The following is a 14,618-nucleotide window of genomic DNA, read 5'->3' on the forward strand; positions in this document are numbered from 1 at the left end:
TTGTTTTTTTTTTTTGTACTGGGGATCAATCTAGGGACCTTGCACTTGTTGAGGCAGGCAGCGGAACTACCGAGCTAAATCTCTGGCCCAGATTTTTGTCTTTGGTGAGGTGACCAAAGCTTAGTGAAGTTGGGTAGGTGCAAAGGCTCACCTGGTGGACAGGGCTCCTGTATGCCTGTCAGCACTCAGACCTTCCAAGTCTGGCAGGAGCGCCAGCCTGCGTTTATGTGCCTTTTCCCCTTGGCGTGAGTTCCATTTGGCATTTTTTTCCTTCTGGTTTGTTTTCCAATGAGGTTTAATATATACGCTTTCTATTTTATAATGAGTTTCGATTTTCAGAAAAGTTCCAACACAGGAAATAGTTATCTTATATACCTCACCCAGTTTTAGATTCTCCTAATGTTACTTCTTGCACTGCTGTGGTGTGTCTGTGAGAACCAAGGAACCATGGTTGGCACACTGCTATTAGCTGAGCTCTAGACTCTGGATTTTGTCAGTTTTCTTTCATGTCCTTTTCTGTTCAGGATCCACGCAGGGAGCACACTGTGTCCAGCTCTCCGTCCCCTCTTGGATGCTGGTTTCTCTGAGGTCTGAGTGTGAGGAGGGGTGGCCAGGCACTGGGGGTGTGTGGGAAACACTCTCTTGAGGTCACTGAGACCACTGATTTCCAGAAGGGAGACCACCAGGCTGTAACACCTTGTTATCTCAGGCCAGGGACACAGGCACACCAGCAATGTCATCTCACCACTCGGGTAATGAGTGTTTGCTGAGTTCTCAAAGGCTTGTTTTCTGATCTTTCCTATGTGGGAGATTAAGAAGCTGACCTCATAGAAGGTGAGAATAGGATGCAGATGACCACAGGTTGAGGAGCTGAGGGTGGGATGGGACAGACTGAGCAGAGGGGTTAAGTTACAGTGAGATTGGTACACCCAGAGTGTGGTGTGTGTTCAGAAAGCCAGAAGACAGGATTTGGAGTGTTTTCACCATAGAGAAAGGTAACTGAGGAGCTAGATGTGTTTATCCTGATTTGAAGATTTCAGTGTGTGTGTGTAAACATCATGTGGTCCTACATGAGTACATCCAGTTATGTTCCAGTTAACAAATAAATTTAAAATGTTTATTCTTTTTCCACACTATTCTCTCGAAGGGACTTACCTCAATCTGCCTTCAGGGAGGAGTATCTACTTAACTGGACTTCTGTAAGGAGGACTCATCTCTTCTGCACCTAATCCAGAGGTCTACCCACTGTTTATTCACTTTTTTTTTGTCCCTGGGATCGAACTAAGGACCTTGCAGGCATAGTGCCACTGAGCTAAATCCCTGGCGCCACTGTTTATTTACTCTTGTGCTTCTAAAGTAGGGCTAAGGGGTGTTTATTTTATTCTACGGTTATAATCCTGGTAATTCAAGGTAATTTATTTGCCACTCAGATTGCCCCAGTCCAGCTGTTGGGAGCTCTCTGGCTCTTGTGCCCCTCTGACAAGCCATCCTTCCTTCCATTAGATGGCATTTTCCTACTTTAGGGTGCTACAAAACATTTCAGGCTCCTCTTGCATACTTCTTGCTCCAGCCCTAACTTTACCCCTTCCTCAGGAGTGCTGGCTCCTCATGTTGTAGAATAGCACTAGAAACTAGAATGTGGGAGCTGGGTACTTGCTGCTGCTGGGCCAGCTGAGTCAAACACATACATATATACCTCGCATGCACACCACTCACGTGCCCTTTCATTTCTGAATCCCCAAGGATTATTCTTCTTTTTTTTATTATGGGTCTCATCATCAACTATTTAAAATCTAATCAATCTGATTCTACTGTTTTTTATTTTTTTGGCTTTTTGAGACAGGGTCTTACTACGTAGTTGAGAATGACCTGAAACTCACTATGTAGCCCAGGCTGGTCTTGAACTCACAGCCCTACTGTGTTCTTGTTGTTGACTGCTATTGCATTCTCTAGTCTTCTCAATATGCCTCTTTCTCATTCTGCTGAACTGGAAAAGGTTGCTGAGAAGAAAACTGAATCCCTGAATATTTAGAATGTCTGTTTTACTTTCAAATGATGGTTTCATAATGGATTCTACAAACAAAGCCATCTACCTTCAGAAACATCATGGCACTGCTTTATTGTTTCTGGCACCAATGACAGCAAAAAGAGAGAGATGCAACCCAGTTCTTCTTTCCCTGTAGAAGTGAGCTGGGTTGGGGCCTCTGGAATCCATCAGGATGGTTCCTTGTTGCTTACCACACCAAAGAGAGCTTCTTTCTTTAGCTCTGCGACATCCTCTTCCATTCCCTATTCAGCCCACCCTCTTCCTCTCCTCTCTGAAGCTTCTACTAAGCAATCTGAGAGCCCCAGACTGATTCTCCACATTCTCAGTTTTGTCTCTTGGTTTCTGTGTGCCCCAAAGGCTTGTCCTTCAGTATACAAATCTGTGTGTTTTCCCCCACCGGTTTTTTGAGACATGGTCTTGCCCTGTAGTTCAGGTTGGCCTTGAAAGCATTATGTAGTCCAGGCTGGCCTTGAATTCATGGCAGTTCTCCTGCCTCAGCCTTCCAAGTGTTGGGATTATAGGTGTGCACCACCACACACTTGGCTCAAATAAATCTGTTTTATCTGTGACCACTGTGCTATTCAGCCTATTCACTGATTTTTACATTTATACAATTTAAGCTTATTTTGTATCAATACATCTTATTTTTATCAATAATGTTTTCTCTAATTGTTCTTAAGCTGAATTATTTTAAAGTGATTTTTCTACTTGCTCTCATGTGGTAATTTTTCTGTTCACTAAAATTTCACGACATTGGTTTTCCTTAAACATATGGTTAGTCTTCAGTAGCTACTACTCATTTTTGTTTAAAAGATCCTTGTTCAAAAACCCATGGCTATGAGCCATGACTGCAAGTCCTATCTCTAGTAAGAGCAATGCAGGCAGAGACACTGAAGGGAGAACTCACCTGGGGCCATCTGGGGACACCTGGGCTCTGCCATGCCTTGGCTCTGGTAGGAGGCCAGCCCTGTGGTGCTGCTCCTTACTAGGAACCTCTCTCTGCAATACTGGGGAACGAACCCAAGGCCTTTACACTAAACTAATCCTCAGCCCTTTTTGTATTTTTAAATTTTGAGAGTCCTGTTAAGTCGCTACGTTGCCCAGGATGATCTTGAACTTGTGATCATCCTGCCTTAGCCTCTAAGAGTGTTGGGATTATAAGTATGCACCACCACACTCAGCCCCATTTCTTTGTAATAATTTACTTTTAAAGGTGCAAGGTCAGAGGAGTTTGACATTTTGATGCTATTTTTATCTATGTTCCTAAGTAATACTGGCCTACAGAGGAGGAGGAGGATATGTGTGTATATCAGGATAATGCTGACAGGGCCTTGCATGTGCTACATAATCATTCTATCTTATCCCTATTTGGTGGAGTTTTTTTTTGGTTTTTGAGACAGGGTCTCACTATGTAGTTTGAGACTGACCTGAAATTCACTATGTAGCCCAGGCTGGTCTCAAACTCACAGCGATCCTCCTGCCTCAGCCTCCTGAGTGCTGGGATTACAAGGCATGTGCCACCACACCCAGCCAAGTGGAGTTCTTAAAATTAAATTTTCAATGTTACTAAAAGTAAGCTGGCAGAGATGACTGCACAATTTCCAATTTCTGGAACATGAGGTTTTTCTTTGTGGCCTACACCGTTCTCCCTGACACTTAATTCTGAAAGCATCTTACTGGGGGCCAGAGGTGTGAAAGAGACTGGAAATGTGCTTATAATCATGTGCTTTGTTACACGAACTTGTGTTTGCTCATTGTACCACAAACATAAAAGGCTGTCTAGAGCCATTCATGACCAACACTATCAAAGTCTCACCAGCTGCTGCTCCACGGGGGGTGGGGCATCCTGGTTGGCATAAACGATGGCAGGGTTGTAAAGGCTGAACACCACAGGGTAAAACACCTTTCTACCTGTAAGTTAAAACATATTTTATATCACCCAAGGAGGCATTCAATGAAGGACATCTTTATTACTAGATAAGAGACTTTAATGAAGTCTTTCAAAATCACCTATCATCAATACTCAAGCTATAGAACATCATACTGATTGGATGAACATGATGATTTTATCATTAAATCAGGCAATGAAACTGTAACCTTGCAAAAAAAACAAAACAAACCAGACTAAAGGGAACTTCATGTGTTTAGTCCCCTTGACTCTGGGGAGATATACAAAGGTATTCTCTTGGCTATTCATTAGGTGAGCGAGCTAGCTTGCCTGCTTTCTTTCTTTATTGGTACCGGGGACTGAACTCGGGTCCTTGCGTTTGAGCTAAATCCCCAGCCCTCATTAGGTGAGCTCTTTATTACTCATTCATTAGGTCATCTAGTCAGCAGTAAGAGATATAGATTGACTTCTGAAATCATAGGGAAACTTACAAATTTCTGTTAAATCCAACCTTCCCAGGAGTAATCAAAAAAAGCAAGTGCAAAGAATATTGTACACTACCTAGACATGTAGAAAATAATTAATTTAGAAATGCAAACAGATTTAAACCAAGATCTCGGAAGGTTGGCAAGACAGGGATTAAAAACACTTGCTGTCAGAGCCCTTGTGGAAGACCTTATCCTCAGCATTCAAACTGAGAGTGTGAAGGGTGTGAAGGGTCTCCAGGCTAACAGCACCTGGCCACCTGCCAAGAGGCTCCTGGCAGGACTGGCTGAGGAAGTGCCAGCTGCTCAAGGCCTGCAAGTGACATGCAGCCTTCTTACTACTAGAGCCTACCAGATACCAGCCTACTTCCTTCAAACCAATTTAGGGCCAGGAAGGTGCAACTTCCCAGGGGCAAAGCTATTTCTGGATATAAAAGTCTTCTACACTGAGCACATACATCTCTTTCAACATCTACATTTTGAATTTCATGTTGTCTGGAGTAACAAGAATAAATCAGACCCACACTTACTCATCAGGTTGTCAGAAAACTCTGAACAGTTCTCCCTAGCCAAAGCCCTTAGTAAAAAATTAGGCTTGCACAATATGAAGAGTTCCACACAAAATGAGATTCTTTCATTTAAAAATTACTGTATTTTTACTGACAAAAAGTGTATATATTTATGAGTCCAACATGATGTTTTGATATATGCATGCCTGTGAGATGATTACATCATGCTAATGAACATATCCCTCACCTCATATTTATTTTTTTATGGTGAGGGCATTTACAGTCAACTTTTGTTAGCAGTTTTCAAGTACACAGTGTACTGTTACTATCCACAGTACCAGTTTGTACAATGTTCCTGAACTTATTACTCCTATTGAGACTTTTTATAACAGAAAACTTTCTTTTCTACATTTAAAATAAAAGTTGACTTATAAAACTGTCATTTACCCATTCATTTAAAAAAAATATCTACAGCATAAAGTACAGTAGCAAGTCACCCCAAAATATAGTCTGGAGACCACACACTGCCTGAGTGTGCATGTGAGTGTGCTCGCCAGAGTGTGGTACATTTGATCCCCTCTGAAGGTTGAGTCTTTCAGACTCACACATCTCCACACCATCTGGGTAGCTCTTTTTCTGCCTGGAGTTGTTTCCTTCTCATCAATTTCTAGACTTCTATTTTTCTGCACTTCTTTACTTGGCTTCAAATGTAGCCATTAGAATTTGGGCCCAAGAGAACAAAGGATGTAAACTATAAAGGGTTAAGTTTTTAACTTATTAGTTTTCCAGTTAGTTTGTTTGTTTTTATCTTTTTGGTTTTTTGAGACAAGGTCTCACTATGTAGTTGAGACTGACCTGGAACTCACTGTGTAGCCCAGGCTGGTCTCGAACTCACAGCGATCCTCCTGCCTCAGCTTCCCGAGTGCTGGGATTACAGGTGTGCGCCACCACGCCCGGTCTTAGTTTTCCAGTTAAATCATAGCTAATACTACTTATGAAAGAACATCCCAGGCTTGATTTAAAACTCCCTTTCCCTTAAATTAATTCGATTCAAAACATGGGACATGCCAACACTGTTCTTAATTCTTTACTCAGCTCATCATGGTTTACGCACCTGGCTCAGCATTTAACCGGCAGCTGTTAAGGAATTCGGCTGAGAAATATATATCAACATCACAGAAAAACATCAAGACCTCTCCCTTGTCCCAAGCTCTGGCACCCACATTTAGTCCTCGTCCACGATTAAATTCTTCATTCAATGAGACCAAGGTGTAATTGTGAAAATTAGACTCACTATGAGGAAAGCACATATAACAAATGATGAGTCCCACTTAGAGTTACAATGTTCTTCCTTCAACAGAACTTATAAACACAGTTTACACTTCAGATATTTCATGATGCTGGTTCTCATTCATACAGGGAAAGGCAAGTGTCCTCCCTGGCACAAGGCCACCAGGGACTGAGTGCCCACAGGCTGGGGGGCAGACATGCTGGTAGTGTGAGGCTTAACAGGCTACTAACTGACCAGTGCCCAATCAGATGACAACACACGAGTGAAGGAGCAGCCATGTGTTTGGGGACTGGTGTAGGTCACCCACACCAGACACATGCAACCTCTGGACACGCTGTGGTCACAGGCTCCCCCACGTGTCATGTGGGCGGTAGCCACCTTGGCTGCTCTCCCAGCACCCCCAGGCATGCTAGTTCACTCTTCCCCCTCCAGGACAGCAGGCTTCTGTCTTGCCCATTTCTATGCAAAGTGCCCTCCCTCACAGAGTCCAGAGTTGCAGAGTCGGACGGAGCTCAGTGTGTAGCTGCTGAATGAATGAGTGAGCAGTGGTTCTGAGGAGAGAGATGGCTACGTCTAGAGCAGTCAGAGAAGACACCAAAAGTGGCACGTGAGTTATGCCTGAGTTAAAATGCTGAACTCAGGGTTGAGTGTAAAGGTCATTCCCAGTAATTACTCTTAAAAGCAGAGAAAGTAGGGCTGGGGAATTAGCTCAATGGTTCTGCCGCCTGCCTGGCAAGCACAAGGATCCGAGTTCGATCCCTGGCACCAAAACAAACAAACAAGCAAACAAACAAAAAAAACCCCCAAAACAAAACAAAGAAAAAAAAGCAGAGAAAGTAGAAAGTGTCTTAGAGGAAGCGATTAGGGGTCAGACAAGTCAGATGGTAACAAAGGAACCTATAATAGGAATGCTGAGAAGAAGGCTGGACCAAGGGACCCTAAGATGGGAATGTGAGGAGAGTCAGAGTGAAGAGCACCTGATGTGCGAGGTTATGGAACATGGGACACCAAAGGCCAAAGGGTTGGTGGGATTTTCTGCTAGGAATGTGGTTCTCACAAGCAGGCTTCCAGTCTGTGTCACCACCCCTTGGGAACATGTTAGATGCAAATGAGTCTCCAACTCTGGCTCCCTGACTTGGATCGAGGGTAGACTGAGCACTCTGCGCCTCCACACCAAGCTGAAAGGTCATTGCAACAGGAGGCAGTGAGACCCAACAAGAATGAGGGGAAGGCTGGCCTTACCAGGAAGTGTACGCAATGGAGATGCAAGCACGATCACGCTGTTTTGGGGGGCCTGGGACTACTCTCCCCCCGCATGGTATGGAAACCTCTCCTTTCTTTTGGAGAAACTGCTGATTACCACCCCATTGCCCAGCACCACCTGGATGCCCTGATCACAGAACATCCCCGCTCCACCCACCCCACCCCAGTAATTTCCTGGGAGTGGGGATCAGGCTCAAGTGGGGTTAACTGCACCTCCACCCCACCTGGCCATAGTGACTGGCTAAAGAGTGGGAAATGTCCTTCCCTGGGATTTTCTCAACTGGAGCTCAACTGGAGGGAGAAAGCGCTTTCCTCTCTGATGGCAAAGCTGAGAAGTGTGAGCCCCGAGCCGCCAACAGCCACATCCCTCAGCATTTTGAAGAAGCCAATCTGCAACAGGAGAAGGAAGTCAACATGCAGGGAACAGCAAGATGATGGTGAGAGAGCTCTGATGGCGTCCATGCCTCTGGTCCCAATCCTGAGACCCCAGAGCTGTCTTGAGCTTCTCTAAGTTTGCCTGTAACAGTCTCTCTGTTTCTGGAAGCTACCCAGATTCTTCAATCCTGATCCTTCCTCAAGCAGCTCAAGGTAAGTTTCCATCACCTGCCACAGAGGAATCCTGACAGGGATGACTTACAGAGGTACCAGGGTGAGCACCTGGTATTTAGCAGCAAAGAGGGGAGAGAGGAAGGGAAGAAATGGAGGGGGAGGGAGCTGGTTAGGGGAAAGGACAGATGCAAGTAGGAAGTAACTCTTCAGACAGATACAGATGAGTAAGACTCAGCTCTCGGGTGCTAGGTCTGACTCTGAGCTGAAAGAGCCCCCCCGGGCAGGTGTGCAGGGAAAAGGGCGAGTGCACTGATGCATGTCAGTGCCACACAGGTGCCCCAGCTGGGCCCTGACCTCCTCTAACTACCCTGGACTCCCACACAGTGTACTTGGGACACAGAAGGTGGGCTCGGCAAGTGTTAGTGAGCAGCTGGAGAGGAGCACTGGTCTAGTTCAGCACTCAGTGATGGCCACCAGCAGGGGCAGGCAAAAAAGCAAGGGTAGGGTGTGGCACTGCTACAGCTAGAGTGGAACAAGCAACCTACACGCTGCTGTTACTTCACATTTACAAATATTTACATTTTTAAAAATGTAATGACAATGAAGAAGAAAGTGCTGGTTAGGGTGTCATGTAAAAAAGCAATCAAAGAAGAGAACAGAGAAGTGGCTGATTTTGCCAGCTGGGCTGTACCTTGGGGCCCACAATTTAGAGAAAAACTAAAGATAAAAAAATGATATATTAAGGAATGATGAATTCATCCCTTCAAACCTCTGAGCCTCTACTATGTGCCAGGTATCCAATGGACTGCTTAGTGACCCAACCACTGCTCTGTGAGGTCTGACTATGAGAGGACAGCACTGTGACAGCAGCTGCTGCGCCCTGCAGAAGAATCAGGGGCTCTTACATACACGGAGACTTGGACATCGTCTGCAGGGTGAGAAGAAGTACAGTGAGCAAACAGAAGAAAGGAGATAAGAGCCAGCTCAGGGGATGAGGACAGCAAAGCATGGGGTTTAGACCTAGAAAAAGGAGTGAAGCAATTGTACAAAAAGGGAGTGACCCAGAGGGCAGTGTCCTGAAGTAGGGCTGGTATCTGCAGGGCAGCTATGGGAGAAGACAGGCTGTGCAGAGCCATTGTGAAACGAGGAGCTCCACGCTATCATCCCATGCTCAGTAGCTATTCAAAAGTCCGAGTAATTTACATATCTAAAATCCTCATTCTTCTAATGTCATCTATCAAGGACTTCATTATGGACAAGACTCACCAACCTTGTGACAGATTCTAGGATAGATTTGACTTCAGATAGTCCTTCTTTACCAAAGTACACCACCGTAAGATGGATCCTCTTGTCCTGATGAATACAAACATCCCTAGAAGAAATGAAAAATAAAGTTTAAGAAAACACAAGGTACTACTTTATTTAGAGAACAACCAGGCAAAGTTTTAACAAGAAAGTAAGTGAGGCCCTATTGACATAGTGAAGTCACAGGAAGCATTACTGACTTAAGGTGACAGTCCCTCCCAATTGTTGATGACATCACAGCAAAGCATGAAGTCTATGCCAGCAGAGGGCCAAGAGAGCAGTCCTCAATGGCTCAATTGCAGCATGTTTTTGGAACTTTTGTTTTGGGATTGGTTTTAGAATCAAATCATAAACTATTCAAGGAAATAAATTCAATTAGTTCAGAACCAAATAAATAAATATTCAAGTTTTGGATCGAGAGTTATTTTGTCTCAAACTGGCAATTTCCAAAAAATTATACTTATCATCAGGAATAAATATTTGCCATGACTAAGAATATTTACCATAAAGAATAATACAACCTCTGAAGATAATGCCAAGAAAAATTGCTTTAGGAAATCAGCTCTAAAGAGAGCTATTTCAAATCTTCTCCATTGTTGCTAGGAGTGCAGACTGGTGCAACCACTATGGAGATCAATATGGAGATACCTAAAAAAATCAGGCTTAGAGGTCCCATTTGACCCAGCTATTTCCCTTCTGGGTATCTTCCCAAAAGAATTAAAAGAATCATAACCATAGCAATATATGTGCACCCATATTCATAGTGGCACAGTTTGTAATAGCTAAAACTTGGAAACAGCCCAATTGCCCATCAACTAGAGATTGGATAAAGATTTTTTTTTATATAAAATGAAGTATTATTCAGCCATAAAGAATGAGAAACTAGAGACATTTATTGCTAAATGGATGCACATTGAGGCAATACTCAAGTGAAATAAACAGGACAAACATGTAAATACCAAAGTTTCTCTGGTGTGAGAAAGTGAAAGTGTAAATAGGATCAAAATGTATAATTGATAATGAGAAATAGGAAGAAAAGGTCAAAAAGGAAAGTGGGAGGGGTAGAGGAAAGGAAAGAAGGGAAAAGCAAAAAATATGAGAAGAAGAAAAAATGGAAACAAAGTCTTTGTAAATCGGTAGGGATGGAGTGGGTGAAGGGAGGGAAGGGGAATGGGAAAAAAAAACCAAGATACATCATGTAAAGGTACAAATTTTCAATGATGAATGACATCGTATTGTATACCTAAAATGTACCAATAAACTGAATGAAAAAAACCCATAAAACTCATTCATAAGTACAACTCCTAAATATTTTGCTGCAGAATAGGGTTAACTACCTTTTCAATATACAAATAAAGGTCAGCATCACAAAGCACTAAAAATAGCATATGAAAGTAACTAAAACATGGAAATGTTAAAACAAAAAAGCAGTATTTTCTCAAATTGTTATTCTAACGTATAGTTATTAACACTTCAGCATTCTAAAATATTAAAATTTAATGACCAAAGAAAAAGAATAGAAATACCCTGCTTCCCAAGATGGAATAAACTTTTCCCACTTCAGTTCAATGTTTATATTTTAAAATTTATTTCACTCTTAGATTATCCTTAAGGGGATTTTCTTGGGAGATAAAAAGTAATTTTGATTTGGATGGTAGCTTACAAGTGTATACATCTGTCAAGTTATAAAAATATGACTTACTATCTTTAAAACATCCTTAAAGTGTATGGATTTTATTGAATATAAATTATGTCTCAACAAAGTAACTTTTTGCTCAAACTCAGGCCCTTGCACTTGAGAGGTAGGCGGCGGAACCACTGAGCTAAATCCCTGGCCCTCAATAAAGTAATTTTTAAAAGTTCAAACTTGTATTAACACGAATTCACACATCATTATAAAGGTCATTGAATTCAGCTTCTAATAGTTGCCAATCTAAATTTATAGTTCAAATTATCAAGAAACTAACTTTATGCACTTTAAGGAAAAAGTTTCAAAAATAAGGCTAGCTAAAGCCTATAAGATTATTCTACAATCTTAAGTAATCATACTTAGTGAAGATAAATCAGGAAAAGCTGCATCAATTGTGATTTTTCTAGAAAAACCTAGCCACGCTCTCAGCACCTGACAGCTACCTGAAGTTCTGCATGAACTGTGTGAACGCTTCTGTTCTTTGGGCAAGTGGCATGATGATGTTGATGATGGCCCTGCTGATGTCAACCACGTCGCTCTTCACCTTCATGAGAGGCCCAAAAGGGCGGAAGAGAGTCACATGTCTGTACTCCATCACGTCAGCCTTCTTGAAAAAGAGCTCATACTGAGTGCCCTTATCTCTCTCGGTGCGATAGTAACCTAAAGGAAAGAGTATGGAACAAAGATGTGTTCACGTCAGTGAACTTTATACACTTTATTAAAAAATCAAAGTGTGAAACCAAACCTGTACAGCTTTTACCCATTTGTGAAAATATTCCCACAGAACTATTCCTTTAAAAGTAGGGGTAAAAATGGGCTTACTGTTCTGCTATATTATCCAACTCATAAAATATGCTTCAAAGGCTACAGTGGTATCTCGGTTCAACAACTTAATTTGTTCCATGATTCTGGAAAAGATATCTGAGTATTCATTACCTGAGGCAGTGTTCAAAGACAAAATTGTTCATGAACCAAGGTACCACTGCAATTATTCCTTTTTACATATGACTTTCTTCATATTCAAAACTATCAGTACAGTAGCCATATGAAAAATAAAGAAACCATTTCTAGCAGTATTAAATGCTGAGTCCATTTTTATAAAATGGAGTACTACTCAGCCATAAAGAATGAGAAACTAGAGACATTTATAGCTAAGTAGATGCACATTGAGGAATACTCTTTTTTTGTTTGTTTGTTTGTTTTGAGGCAGGGTCTCACTATGTAGTTGAGACTGACCTGGAACTCACTATGTAGCCCAGGCTGGTCTCAAACTCACAGCGATCCTCCTGCCTCAACCTTCCAAGTGCTGGGATTACAGGTGTGCACCACCACGCCCAGCTTGAGGACATACTCTTAAGTGAAATTAATAGGACACACTGTGTGAACATTGAATAGTTTCTCTGGTGTAAAAAACTAAAAATGTAAATAAGGATCAAAATGCATAATTAATATTGTGTAATAGGAAAAAAGGTCTAAAGGTGTAGGGGAAGTAGGAGGGGTTTGGAAAAGGTAAGAAGGGAAAAGAAAAAAATAAGAGAAAAGGGAAAAAATGGAAATAAAGTCTTTGTAAATAGGGAAGGATGGAGGGGCTGAAGGGAGGCTAGGGGAATGGGGAAAAAATAAGAACCAAGATAGGTCATATAAAGGTACAAGATCCCAATGATGAATGTAACTGTATTGTATACCTAAAATATACCAATAAAGAATAAATAAATAAATAAATTCTGAGTCTGAGAGTCACAACTTCTATTGCTTGTTTTCGCTCACAAAAATGAATCAGAGCCTTCCTGGAAGTTACTGATGACCTCAAAGACCACAGGCTTAGGTGTGATGGAGGACTAGTCTAGTGAGTGAGACAGGAAAAGGAAATAGTAAAAACACAGTGTGGTGGGCCAGGGATTTAGCTCAGTGGTGCCGCTGCCTGCCTCGCAAGCACAAGGTCCTGAGTTTGATCCCTGGTACAAAAACAATCACAGTGTGTGATGTACAGGTATACATGCATGTGTATATTCATATTTTTTATTGAGTGAAATTAAAGAAAATTTAGTACCAATTTTAACAGTGAGCTGAGATACCTTTAGGAGAAAAGTATGCAAGGCTCCTCATGCAGACTGTTTTTTGTTGCTTTGTTTTTTTGTTTTGTTTTGTTTTGTTTTGTTTTGTTTTGTTTTTTTGAGACAGAGTCTCACTATGTAGTTCAGGCTGGCCTCAAACTTGCATTAATCCTCTTGCCTTAGTCTCCAACATGCTGGGATTATAAGCCAGTGCCACCATACAAGCTTGGGAAGCCCGAGTTTCAAGTGTAATAGGAAACTGCTTAGACTTACAGATGCGTGAGCCACCTTGGTCAACATCTGGGAATAAATAAAATGGTGGACAGACAGGTTATGCCCAAGCCTTGAGGCCTACTGTCCAGCAGGAAGACAAATCAGGAAGTAGGCACCCAAGAGGGTGCAGGGTAGTAGTGACAAAGCTGAGGAAGCACTGCCATCTTAACTTGGGGCTCAGCAGCTTCCTGAAGAAGTGACATCTATGCTATGGCCTGGAAGGGGGCAGGCGTAGCTGGAGGGCTGCCAGCAAGGACAGCAAGGAATAGAGGAGGAGAAGGGAGCCATGGAACAGCTCCATGCAGAGAACCCTAAGAGCACAAAGCCAAGCAGAAGCTAAGCAGAAGCTTCAGACTGCAAAAGAGGCATGGCTTCCTTCTCCCAGGCAGAACTGTGACGGTACCAAACATGTTCCTAACTCACTTCCTCTGCAGCTTTCACTTCTGCCACAAGCTATGGAGTGGGGAGACAAAAGGCTGAGTCTGCAGACAACTAGGAAGAATTCTGAGAGAAATAACCCATACAAATGGCAAGAAGTAACAAGAGCGAAGCGTGCTCAAGGAGAAGACAGTTGGGAGTTCTTGGCCCAGCACGATGCCCTGCTCCACACAGAAGGACAGCCAGGGTGACTTGGAGTGAAAAAGCAAAGCAAAACATAAGGAAAAGGTACATGTGTAGGCTGTTTACAGAACTAGAAAATTTTAAAGAAAAATTTATATCCAAAATGGTGTTAAGCCTTTCATTAAATGTCTAGCAGGATGTGTTAAAATGGAGCTTTGTAGAGATTTAGAATTATTCCTGTTTCCATCAATGAACAAATACCTTAAATTTATGGCAGTGTTCTTTGACCTCTGAGTTGGGTCCCATCTTAAAAGTGCCATGCCCTTTCCGGAAACCGCCATTACCTACCTTTCCAAATACTCAAAACCCCAAATTGTGTGTGCCCCCTTTATGTTCTGGCCTGTGCTTCTCCCTCCTCCAAAATGGAAAATAACCACAAATTTACCAAACTGGTTTTTCTGTTTCCTTGTCAAATGGCTTTCAAATTTTGAGCCTTAGTTCAGACATTTTTAAGAATATGTAAAGGAGAGCATCAAGATAAGAGAAGAATGCAAATCCTACACCAGTAAACACACACCCAGCCCACAAGGGCCTTTGACAGTGGTAGCTGGGGTTCTCATACAGAGGCATAGATTCTAGTCCTCATTCATATTCCCTCTCCCTCTCCCTCCCCCTCCCCCTCCCCCTCTCTCTCCCTCTCTCC

At 42.5% G+C, this 14,618-nt stretch overlaps 1 protein-coding gene across 5 annotated transcripts in view; it reads right to left on the reverse strand.

Annotated features, from left to right (window-relative positions):
• Positions 1-14,618, reverse strand: part of Csgalnact2 (chondroitin sulfate N-acetylgalactosaminyltransferase 2) — a 39,351-nt gene that overhangs the window by 11,903 nt on the left and 12,830 nt on the right. For 2 of the 5 annotated variants that reach the window (XM_010622459.3, XM_010622458.3), the window contains exons 3-6: positions 11,471-11,687; positions 9,303-9,404; positions 6,044-6,222; positions 3,864-3,958 (exon numbers count right to left, since the gene is read on the reverse strand). In XM_010622459.3, coding sequence (XP_010620761.1) covers positions 3,864-3,958; positions 6,044-6,222; positions 9,303-9,404; positions 11,471-11,687 — 593 coding nt within the window. Of the gene's footprint in view, positions 1-3,863; positions 3,959-6,043; positions 6,223-6,993; positions 7,874-9,298; positions 9,405-11,470; positions 11,688-14,618 lie in introns of those variants that run through there. The other 3 variants (XR_002025283.2, XM_019207273.2, XM_019207274.2) reach the window with 3 other exon arrangements.

Source organism: Fukomys damarensis, unplaced genomic scaffold (genome assembly GCF_012274545.1).
Source record: "Fukomys damarensis isolate Sample0158 unplaced genomic scaffold, DMR_v1.0_HiC HiC_scaffold_1, whole genome shotgun sequence".
Classification (NCBI taxonomy): Eukaryota; Metazoa; Chordata; class Mammalia; order Rodentia; family Bathyergidae; genus Fukomys; species Fukomys damarensis.